Source organism: Plectropomus leopardus, chromosome 10 (genome assembly GCF_008729295.1).
Source record: "Plectropomus leopardus isolate mb chromosome 10, YSFRI_Pleo_2.0, whole genome shotgun sequence".
NCBI classification, from domain to species: domain Eukaryota; kingdom Metazoa; phylum Chordata; class Actinopteri; order Perciformes; family Serranidae; genus Plectropomus; species Plectropomus leopardus.
In genome coordinates, this window is record NC_056472.1 from 34,330,705 (window position 1) to 34,342,749 (window position 12,045).

At 45.1% G+C, this 12,045-nt stretch overlaps 1 protein-coding gene across 2 annotated transcripts in view; it reads left to right on the forward strand.

The window, feature by feature from the left end:
- enox1 (ecto-NOX disulfide-thiol exchanger 1) overlaps positions 1–12,045 on the forward strand; it is a 100,409-nt gene that overhangs the window by 72,358 nt on the left and 16,006 nt on the right. For both annotated transcript variants that reach the window (XM_042494215.1, XM_042494216.1), the window contains 4 exons: positions 371–604; positions 3,015–3,227; positions 7,938–8,044; positions 10,804–10,921. In XM_042494215.1, the coding sequence (XP_042350149.1) occupies positions 371–604; positions 3,015–3,227; positions 7,938–8,044; positions 10,804–10,921 (672 nt within the window). The remainder of the gene's footprint in view (positions 1–370; positions 605–3,014; positions 3,228–7,937; positions 8,045–10,803; positions 10,922–12,045) is intronic.

Below are 12,045 nucleotides of genomic sequence, written 5' to 3' on the forward strand. Positions count from 1 at the left end.
GGGACCTGCAGGGCCGAGGAGCGGGGACCTGCAGGGCCGAGGAGCGGGGACCTGCAGGCCCGAGGAGAGGGGACCTGCAGGGCCGAGGAGAGCGGGGACCTTCTGGCCCGAGGAGAGGGGACCTGCGGGGCCGAGGAGAGGGGACCTTCTGGCCCGAGGAGAGGGGACCTGCGGGGCCGAGGAGCGGGGACCTGCGGGGCCGAGGAGCGGGGACCTGCGGGGCCGAGGAGCGGGGACCTGCGGGGCCGAGGAGCGGGGACCTGCGGGGCTGAGGAGCGGGGACCTGTGGGGCTGAGGAGCGGGGACCTGCAGGCTGCAGTCTGTCTCTCCTCAAAGTTACCAACTATAAATATTCCTCTCGTCCTCTCAGGGTACCGGATGCGTATCGGATCCAGCACGGACAAAAAGGACTCAGGGAGGATCCACGTAGACTTTGCTCAGGCCAGAGACGACCTGTACGAGTGGGAGTGTAAACAGCGGCTCCTGGCCAGAGAGGAACGCCACCGCCGCAAGATCCACGAGGACCGGCTGAGACCGCCGTCTCCTCCTCCCATAGTGCACTTCTCTGAGCACGAGGCGGCCATGTTGGCAGAGAGACTGAAAGGTGAGAAATGATAAAAAGATTTTCTCTTCTTCTGTTAACACCTTCACAAAAACACATCTACGGTTAGCACCATGTAAACAGACACATTTAAACTCGTCCTCACTAACTCAACACTGACTCGTCCACACTGACTCATCTTCACTGACTCATCCACACTGACTCATCTTCACTGACTCATCCACACTGACTCATCTTCACTGACTCATCCACACTGACTCATCTTCACTGACTCGTCCACACTGACTCATCTTCACTGACTCATCCACACTGACTCATCTTCACTGACTCAACACTGACTCATCTTCACTAACTCAACACTGACTCATCTTCACTAACTCAACACTGACTCATCTTCACTGACTCGTCCACACTGACTCATCTTCACTGACTCGTCCTGTGAGCTTGCTGCTAAAATCTGCAGCCGTCGTCATGGATACAAAAAACAATCACTTTTATCAAACACATCATTGTGAATCATTTTGGACTTCTGAGAGCTTTAGGATTTGGAGGTCACCGTTAACAACCAGACTAATGTGATTGTCTGCACAGCTGCTGTCATGCGTGTGTGTGTGTGTGTGTGTGTGTGTGTGTGTGTGCGTGTGTGCGTGTGTGTGTGTGTGTGTGTGTGTGTGTGCGTGTGCGTGTGTGTGAGAGTGTGTGTGAGAGTGTGTGTGAGTGTGTGTGAGTGTGTAATCTCTTGCTGTGAAACCTAATCAAACACTGAAGTGAATCATTGAGGAAGCTGCACAATTATTGATATTTTTCATGAAGCAACAACTCAGTTTGTCTCCGACTGTGAGAGACACCAACAGGACGTGTTTGTCTCTGTGAGTTGTTTGTTGTTTGTTGTTGTTTCTCTGTGTGTTATTTTAGATATATACATACATATATATTTATATACATATATATATATATATAGTTGGTGTTATCATGAAACCAGAAAAATAAATATATGTATTTCTTCCTTTTGGTTTCTGATTTTTCCTTTCAAAAGAAAAGACAAGTTGAAAGCTTTACAGAGCTGATATTAATTGTTAACAGCCGTAATAATAATAATGATAATAATAATAATAATAATAATGATAATAGAAACAGAATAAGATGATAAGCTGAGAGATGGTCTCCAGCAGCAGCAGCAGCGGTTTCTGTTGCTGAGCAGCTGCAGCGTGTTGCTTTGCTTTGTCAGTATTTGCTGCTGAATCTGTGATTTCTTTGCCCGAGTGCCGTTCCTCATCCATCCTCTAATACCCAACATAAACAAGCATGTTTTCTCTCTCAATAACCTCTTTATGAATTCATTCTTCACTCGGCTCAGCAGGGGAAATAAATTTCCATTCTTGGAGCAGTCGTCCCGGTCGAGGCGTACTTCATTGTGCTCGCTGTAATGTGACTGTAATCTGCTGCTGTGTGTGAATGGAGCTTTATCTGAGCGGGGGAAAAGTGTCTCCTTACAGGTTGTGTTGCAGCGGGTATTGAGCTCATTAAATGCTCTCTAATTCACTCTGTTCTGCCGCCGTCCTCGGCTCCGTGCCTCCGCTCAATTATTATTATTCAAATGGAGGAGAACGCGGCGACGGGGGCCCGCAGAGACTCCCGCTCTTTATGACTGACACCCACTGCAGCTCCACGTTTTGGTTGGAAAGTTAAAAAATCAGAAATGCTCTTTGTGTTCAGCGGCCGTGGTGGCGTGATTCACAGAGCCGTGAACGGCGAACGCCCCCAGAGGAGATTTCAGTCCTCGCCGGCTGCTCTGTTGTTTGTTTAGCCCGAGTGAACGTTAAAGGTCCCATGAAATGACTTCACTTCCTGCAACGAGCCGCCGTTTAATCTGATGGAGCGCGACTCAGGAGCACGCTCACTGACGCAACTGCACCACTGCAACAGTGTCAAAATACGCCGTTACAAGTAAAAAAAACTGCTTTAAAACCTTACTGAAGTAAAAGTACCATTGCAATAGTGTCAAAATACTGTTTCAAATAAAAGTCCTGATTTAAATCCTCACTGAAGTAAAAGTACCCCTACTACGTTGTCAAAATACTCTGTTACAAGTAAATGTCCTCTTTGAAAACCTGCTAAAGTAAAGTACCACTACAACAATGTTGAAATGATTTTTTACGAGTAAAAGGCTTGGATTAAAAACCTTCTTAAGTACAAGTACCCGAAAGTACAAATACTCAGTTAGAGGTAAAAAGTCCTGATTTAATACCTCATAAGTAACCTTTACGACCTCTACGACAAAGTCAAAATACTACTCAGATACAGGTAAAAGTCCTGATTTTAACCTTAGTGTAGTAAAAGTACCTCTACGAGAGTGTGAAAGTACTCCTGTTGGACTGCAGTATTCTCAGCTTGCCGTGGTTCAGTGATCACCTGTGACATCAGCTCACCTTTCTGAACCTCTCCTCCACAGACGACCATAAGTTCAGCGAAGCCACAGCGGTGCTGTTCACCTGGATCGACCGCGGCGAAGTCAACCGGCGGACCGCCAACAACTTCTACTCTATGATCCAGTCGGCCAACAGCCACGTGCGGCGGCTAATGAGCGAGAAAGCTCAGCACGAGGAGGAGATGGAGCGCGCCAAGGAGGCCTTCAAGAACGCCCTGCTGGCCATCCTGACCCAGTGTAAGGACGCTTTATTTGTCTTTAACTCATAAGTCCATCGGGACGTCCATCAGGATGGCCCCCACAGGACCGAGACCGAGCGTCTGTCCGGGTGAGTTCATCACGTCACCACGCAGCGCTTCAGGTCATCGCTCTCAGGAATCAAACAGCTGTGAGTCAGAATAAGGAGGAAACAAATGCTTCCTAAAGAGGGCGAGCTAAAAACGATGAATGAAACTCGTCTTTGGTTATTGCACATTTTTAATAACATTTACACAAAGTCGATTTCAAACATATCAAAACAAGAAACAACAAGCCAACACCTGTTGAGTTTCAGCCAGCTGAACCTAAGAAACGCTTCATACACGCCGTCGATTTGATTTGTAGAAGTAAAATGTGAATCGGAAACATTTTCTGAATAATCCAATCACTGTAATTCACTGAGATGAGCAAAGTAAGAAAACGTCGATGAAGCCCAGAGATCAGTGGGGAACAAGATTAGAGCAAAAATAAGAGATTTGTTCTTAAATTGTTTCTTGCATGAGGCTCAATGTGTCATAAAATATATGACATTTGTCACGTTTTTTAGTTTTCAGACCGAATTTCCTTATAATGAGCAGCCAGTATAATCCCCACACACATCAGACCCTGCAGTGAGGCTGCAGGGTCTGATGGTTTTGGTGGTTTTGGTGGTCTGATGGTGTTGGTGGTTTTGGTGGTCTGATGGTTTTGGTGGTTTTGGTGGTCTGATGGAGTTGGTGGTTTTGGTGGTCTGATGGTGTTGGTGGTTTTGGTGGTCTGATGGTTTTGGTGGTTTTGGTGGTCTGATGGTGTTGGTGGTTTTGGTGGTCTGATGGTTTTGGTGGTTTTGGTGGTATGATGGTTTTGGTGGTCTGAGGGTTTGGTGGTTTTGGTTGTGTAGTGGTGTCAGATTACAGAGGTGCAGAGCATGAGGCCTTTAAATCTCTCCTTCCATGTAGCTCATTTACTGAGCGAGGATCTCCTCGGCCCCGTCTCCATGACAACACTCCTCCATTCGTCTCCCCATCAGCTGCGTTGTCTCCGGCGTCTGTGAGATGCTGATCGGGTCAGTCGCTCTGTCTCTGGCTGGCGACCTCGTGAGTGTTTGGTTTAAAGAAAAACGAGCAGACTTCGAGCATTTTTGACGCTTGGTTTGATTCTGCTGTTTCAGCTGAAAAGTCTGTGCAGCGCTGTCCCAGCGGGACTGTCCCAGCGGGACTGTCCCAGCAGCTACTGGACGTCAGTATGATGCCAGAAAGACGTGAGACTCGAACAGCGGACAGACGTTAAACTTTTGTTGGGATGAAAATCCATTGGCGATATTTTAAATGTTTACCGATATTCTGATTATTGACATGTTGGTGAAGATTCTCCGTCATTGAGCTCATGGTCATTCTGAGGCATCAGCTGCCTTCGATTTAACCCTTTAACGTCCTGGCGTGAAGCAGCCATTGTGTTTGTTCTCCCTCACAACCAAATGTTCTTACTCATCGAGGCGACGCTGGCATGAGACGTCTGGAAGATGTTGGATTTTGGTTACTTAAAAACACAACGTAAAACAAACTGTCATTCCCAGCTCGTCAGATGTATCCGCCCTGTCGGTGCCTGCCGGTTTGTCGCCAAAGCCACCTTCTGCGTCCTCCCAGAATGCAGCTGGAGGGCGTCACATTAGAACACGCTCAGACTGGTGGCGTTGGTGCTATAATACGCCGTTGTCTTTAGTCGTCATACTGACAGAAACATTTGGTCATGTGACATCAGCCTGACTTCAAGCAAATATCAGCTTCTAAGAAATTCACCGGCAGCGGTGAACTGGACTGCTGTGTCTCGGAATGGCGCGCCGTTCATAAAAATGATGCTGCGGGGCAGAAATGCAGCTTTCTTGTGACTGAGTAAAATTCATCAGTGTTTTATGATTCTTAATGACATATCATCAGCTGTTTCCTGTGTTTGAGGCATCGATAGGCGACTACACGAAAGTACCTCAAATAAAAAGACCGATTTCATTGTTGGAAACATTTAATAATGTAAACACACAACCCCATAACATATATCACAGGTCATTTCTATACATTTGAATACAGAGATGTTATATATTAGTTATACAAAATATAATCAACCACTAAACCATAATATATAATTATAAATGAAACGACTCGGCAGGACGTATTTGAAAGAGCTGGTGGGCCGTCAGTACGTTCGTGATGAAAGAAGCTGCAGAAAAAGAAAACATCACGTCATGCAGGTTCAGCGCGGCGCTTAATTCAGAATAAACGCACAAAGAAACAAAGAGGTGTGATACGTCAGAGAGCAGCGCACAGGAGCGTCCAGACGGCTGCAGGAGGTGAGTGTGTGTGTGTGTGTGTGTGTGTGTGTGTGTGTGTGTGTGTGTGTGTGTGTGTGTGTGTGTGTGTGTCTGTACTCTGTGTGTGTGTATGTGTATGTGTACTCTGTGTGTGTGTGTGTGTGTGTCTGTACTCTGTGTGTGTGTGTGTGTGTGTCTGTACTCTGTGTGTGTGTGTGTGTGTGTGTGTGTGTGTGTGTCTGTACTCTGTGTGTGTGTGTGTGTGTCTGTACTACTCTGTGTGTGTGTGTGTGTGTGTCTGTACTCTGTGTGTGTGTGTGTGTGTGTGTGTATGTGTATGTGTACTCTGTGTGTGTGTGTGTCTGTACTCTGTGTGTGTGTGTGTGTGTGTGTCTGTACTCTGTGTGTGTGTGTGTCTGTACTCTGTGTGTGTGTGTGTGTGTGTGTGTGTCTGTACTCTGTGTGTGTGTGTGTCTGTACTCTGTGTGTGTGTGTGTCTGTACTCTGTGTGTGTGTGTGTGTGTCTGTACTCTGTGTGTGTGTGTGTGTGTGTGTGTGTGTGTGTGTGTGTGTACTCTGTGTGTGTGTGTGTGTGTGTGTGTACTCTGTGTGTGTGTGTGTGTGTGTGTGTGTGTGTGTACTCTGTGTGTGTGTGTGTGTGTGTGTGTGTGTACTCTGTGTGTGTGTGTGTGTGTGTGTGTGTCTGTACTCTGTGTGTGTGTGTGTGTGTCTGTACTCTGTGTGTGTGTGTGTGTCTGTACTCTGTGTGTGTGTGTGTGTGTGTGTGTGTGTGTGTGTACTCTGTGTGTGTGTGTGTGTGTGTGTGTACTCTGTGTGTGTGTGTGTGTGTGGATCAGACCTGTGATGATTGTATTTATTTGTGTATTTATTTTGAAATGTTTGAGTTCAGAATCTGTGAGAATAATCGGAGGCAACATTTAAAGGCGGAGTCTACGGCTTTAATGACGTCATGTTCTCATCCACGCTCACACTGATTGTTATTTGATTATTATGGCGTACATATGAATCACGTGATTTGGCACGTGACCACAGGTCAGCGTATATTCTGTCTAAATGTTGCCTCTGTGAGTCGTGAAGGAGGTGAAGCTGCAGGTGATGTAAGTACAGGCAGCAGAGAGAGCTGCTCATCACATGACCGCGGCTGTCACATGACCTACTGTCACATCAGCACTCATCGTCAAATGTGTTTATATTTTTCTTAGTGAAGATGAATGCTGCCTGTTATTTATTGACAGAATAACTAATATTTTCTGGTTTCAACCCATTTCCTCTTTGAATGAAATTCAGTATTTTCTACTTAAAGTTCATCAGAAACAAGTCAAACGTTTTACAGCTCAAAGTTATCGTTTGACCCGTATTTGTGATTTTCCTCCACATGTTGTCATCATCTGCTCAGTGACTGCAGACTTCAGAGGAACATCAGCTGGATATTTGAAGCAGGAAAACGTTCTCCTTTTTTAAATCTGGACACGAGCTTGGCTGCTTTTGCTTCAGCTTTTCTGTTATATTAATGTTAGATTTCAAACCTTCCTGAAATGTTCTTTCTACGAGAAAAAACAAACCTCTTTCTTATTTTTTTTTTTTTAGTGCATGAATATTAAGTATGAAGGTGAACTTTTCTTCAATCCAGATGCCTAAATATTCAAAAAGAGGGTCTCTTTCAAAGATCTTACATTTAAACAGCAGATTTGGAGAGCACTATGGTTAATTGTTTTTGGCTCTATATGTTTAGTTTTATCTGCGTTTAACACAAGATTTAGATTTTTTTAAATGCGGCTTGCAAAGCATTGAAGGAGAGCTGCAGGTTCTCAGTGGCAGACTCTACAGAGTCAGCCCAACAGTATAGCACGGTGTCATCTGCATAAAGGTGAACGTCACCGTTTGTAAAGATGATGTCGTTTATATTAATAGTGAAAAGCACTGGTCCTAAAACTGAACTGTGTGGGACACCTTTTGTTATTGGCAGAAACTTTGACACACACTGTTGTCTGCCAGAGATGGATCGTAAATTGCTAACCATATAACCATTTGAGGGTCAAATCCAGTATTTGATAAATACCCTGATATACTGTAATACTGCCCAAGAAAAATACTTAGTGGTAATGGACGGCGTTTGGGGCCATCGGAAGGCGATCAGGACATCCTCAGTATGAACCCTGCTGTAGTTTGACCTGAGCAGGTGATGACGCAGTTTTTATTTTGCAGTGTGAACTGTTGCTTTCTTCAGACGGACGGCGTTCTGCGGTCTGAGTGTTGACCTCTCTTCTCTGCTGCTGAGTGAGCCTCAGTCAGAGCGACAACGCTACATAAACCGCTTGTTTTGTCTTGACCCTCCCTCCCCCTCCCCCTCCTCCTCCTCCTCCTCCTCCCTGTTCACCCCAAAGTCGAGCAGATCGCCGCCGTTTTCACCGCCGCCACCAGGCAAAAGGCATGGGACCATTTCTCAAAAGCACAGCGCAAGAACATAGACATTTGGCGCAAGCAGTGTGAGGTTGGTATACCTTTGTGTGTCGTCTCCTTCCTCCCCGCCCACTGCTGTCTTCTTCTGCTGTCCTCCCTGCGTCCCACAGGAGACAGCTGACAGTCACACAGATCTGTCGGACTCACCAACCTGTTGTTGTTTTCTGACTGACTGACGGACGAAAGGACAGACAGTTGGACTGACAGACAGACAGCGTCCTCTGATCGTGCCCTCCTCCCCGCCGCTCAGACCCACAGCACAGATCTGACGCCTCCTCTGAAGTGTGAGGTGCTGCTATGGAAACAGTGATTTCCAGGGTTAAGTCTCTGATCAATTATTCATCCGGAGTCAAATCCAGATCAGCAGTTTGAACGGGAGGCTGTTGTGTTCAGGAGGACGATGTGTGTGTGCAGCCTGCAGCAGCAGGCTGATGTCCTTCTGAGGAGACAAAACTGGAGCGATAAAGTGCAGAAATATGAACAAATACGACAGAGAAAACAGAGAAAAACAGCACCATGGTTCTATTATTTCCTTTTTGTGTGCAGTTCAGCCTCGTGTTTTCAGTCAATGTTTTCATTGTGACTCGAAGTTTCCACCTAAAGAGACAATAGACACTTTTTATGCCTCTGTGCCGGCGATGTCTGAGGCCGGAGGCGTTATGTTTTCGGGTTGTCTGTTCGTATGTGCGTCTGGCTCATTCTCGGGTACGATGGTGGCGTGCACAGACGCAGCGGCTCCTCCCGGTCCAGCTTCTTAACTTTTTAAATCAAACACTTGATTGCTCTTTAAAAAAAACGTTGCATTTTTAAAAATGTATTTCACTTGTCTCTTTTTAACCTTTGCTCAGTGTCTTTGAAATAACTGTTATTGTTATTTCGCTGTTCGTGTTCTCGCAGATTTGCATAAAATGACAATTAAATAACTTGAAACTTGAAAGAATTTCTTCAAATTAGGCACAAATACTTAGATACTAATTTACTTTGAGTCAAAGATATATTCGAATTTGCCGCTCAAAGGTCACAGTGACGTCTGTCTCATTCCTGTGAATTTGATATCTCAAGAACATCTTAAGGGAATTTTTCCCAGATTTGGCACAAACGTTCAATTGGTCTTAACCATGAAGCCATTAGGTTTTGGTGGTCAGAGGTCACTGTGACCTGCATCCATCTCATCCTTTTGCAGACAGTTTACAGACAGTAACGGATGATTTTCTGCAGACAAAAGGCTGAATGACAGTTAATGCAAACATTTGAAAAGAAATACAGAAAAATGTGTTTGGTTTTATTTCTGCATTTTAAATCCAGTTTGATAAATCCTGATTAAAGCTCCCTGAAGCTTCAGCAGAGTCGACTCAGTGTCACCTCACGTTTATTTATTTGGTCCAATCAGAGGTAAGAGACAGTGAGGAGACACAGCCGTCTTTAGCATGCTACAGTCCTGTAGTGGGTAGCGTCTGTGGTAAGTCAACCTGAATCGCTATAGCAACAGCAGCCGTGGTGCAAACTGTGTGCAAACTGCCGATTTCTCCTCTGTGTTCATGAGCTGAAATCTCAGTTGACAGAAACTAGAGAATCATTTCCTGCAGAAAGTGCAGTGTGAATGCTGGATGCTGAAATGTGAAATGACTTGATTGAAAACTCTTGAAGCCTGCAGGCGGTGCAGAGCAGAGATTTGGACTCGAAGCGCCGTCCCCTCATCGACAACAAACTAGTCCTTTTTACGTCCTAAAGAGCTCATTTTGAACCAAGAAATGTTGAGTACCCCAAAGTTTGAAGTTGTAAATAAATAGTACGGGTCCCCAACATTAAGAAACTGCTGGAAGCTAACTCACATATGTTGGGTAATTTGCAAATGATAATTTTGGGTATATATTTTATTCAAATAAATAAATAAATAATTTGCCACGTTGCTTGCCTTTCTTACCAACATTTATCAACCATGCATCAGCTCAGTGTGATGATCTGTGAATGCAAATGTAAACTTCCTGCATTCTTCTATTCATGTTTTAGAACTGATTAGAAGTTATTTCAGTTAGTTCAAAACATAAAATATAGTAAGTTACCTGTCTAATCCGGTCAATACAGTGTCCTCTAAAACATTTAAATTGAATAAAAATGGATTCAGCATCCTCAATAATTCCCAGAATCACCCAGATAGTGTCCAGATTGGCCGAGCAGTTACTGAAGCACTGTCAGTATATACAGTAATGCAAATTGAAGCAAATTAGGCAAGTTATGTAATGTGCCGAAACATGTGCAAGTTAGCATCCTGCAGTTTCTAAATGTTGGAGACCCACAGTAAACATTTAGAGCAAAACTTTGGGGTGCTCAACATTTGCGGGTCGACTTTGCTGGCGAGCAGACGTGTGGACATGTGGAATAAAATGAGTTCACAGATTGTCAGAAATGATCTTTGTGTATGTTTTCATCCCTGCTGCCCCAACTTATGATTACAGACCACAGTAAATATGCACCACTGGCTGTGTATTAACCATTTAATGTCCAAACTCCTCGAGAACGTCCATAGAAAGACAAGTTTCAGTGTTTTATCTTTTATCAATGAGGCAGCTCAGGCTGGACAGAAAGACACGTGTGAATCTAAAGACATGCAGCCAGTGTGAAGACACGTGTGTGTGTGTGTGTGTGTCTGTGTGTGTGTGTGTGTGTGTCTGTGGGTGTGTCTGTGTGTGTGTGTGTGTCTGTGTGTGTGTGTGTGTGTGTGTGTGTGTGTGTGTGGGTGGTGCTGAGGACATCTTGCATTGTGTGTGTCTGCTGCTTGTGATGTTTCAGGAGCTGAGAAACGCCCACAGCGAGGAGATCATGGGCATCAGACGGGAGGAGGAGATGGAGATGTCAGAGGACGACTTGGATGAAAATCCCTGCAAGCGGATGCGCACTGAGGAGAACGGTACGGCACGCCGCGGACAGCGTCAAGGTCGCACGCCACACTTCTTACACTTATTTGACACCAGACACCAACATGAAAAAGAGTGACACCACTCTCTTTCATGTTGTCTTTCAGATGTCTTTGAACAAAGCATTCATGCAGATGATTAATAAATGAAAAAAGGACTGGCTGTGTGCTGAGGCTGGATGTGCGTCCAGTGTCCGAGCAGTGAGGCCTCATTTGGACAAAATGTCCATACAGCAAGCAGCTTTTTAATGCAGTTCTTTAAAGGGGACATGTGCATCTTTAACAAAAATATTCTTAACTTTTTGACTTCATTATTATTTTCATTTCATCCATCCTCTGGTGTCTTCAGAATCAGAATCAGAATGCTCTTTATTGTCATTATACAGTGTATAACGAGATTGGAGAGCTTCTCCATTCCTTCAGTGCAAAGTACAAAAGCTTATTACAGAATTAAGTACGAGATAGAAATAAAAAATAAAAAATAGACTTATATACAGCTATGTACATGGGTGTGGAGGTATAAGTTAAATAATAAATATGAGTAGAGCGACTTGGTGTATTGCATGACATATTGCACAGTATGTGAAGTATATTGCACAGATAGAAATACATTGCACAGGAAATATATTGCACATGGAAGATAATTAGGGTGTGCACCGGGTGGATTGAGGTAGGGATGTGATGTATAATGTCTATTGTCTGTTGTGGTGTCCAGGGTGGTTATTTGTGAGAGTTCACGGTGGTGATGGCTCTCGGAAAGAAACTGTGTTTCTCAGTCTGTTTGTCCTTGCCTTGATGCACCTGTAGCGCCTGCCTGAGGGCATCAGGTCAAACAGCTGAGCGCCAGGGTGTGAGCTGTCCTTGATCATGTGATGTGCTCTGCTGAGGCACCGGGTGGTGTATATGTCCTCCAGGGAGGGGAGAGGGCAGCCAATGATCTTCTGGGCTGTTCTGACTGTCCTCCGTAGTCTCTCCCTGTCTGCCTCAGTGCAGCTCCCGTGCCAGGTGGTGATGCAGATGCAGTAGGTCAGCAGGCTCTCAAAGGACGAGCGGTAGAACGCCAGCAGCAGCTTCCTGTCCAGGTTGTTCTTCCTGAGGATTCTCAGGAAGTGTAGTCG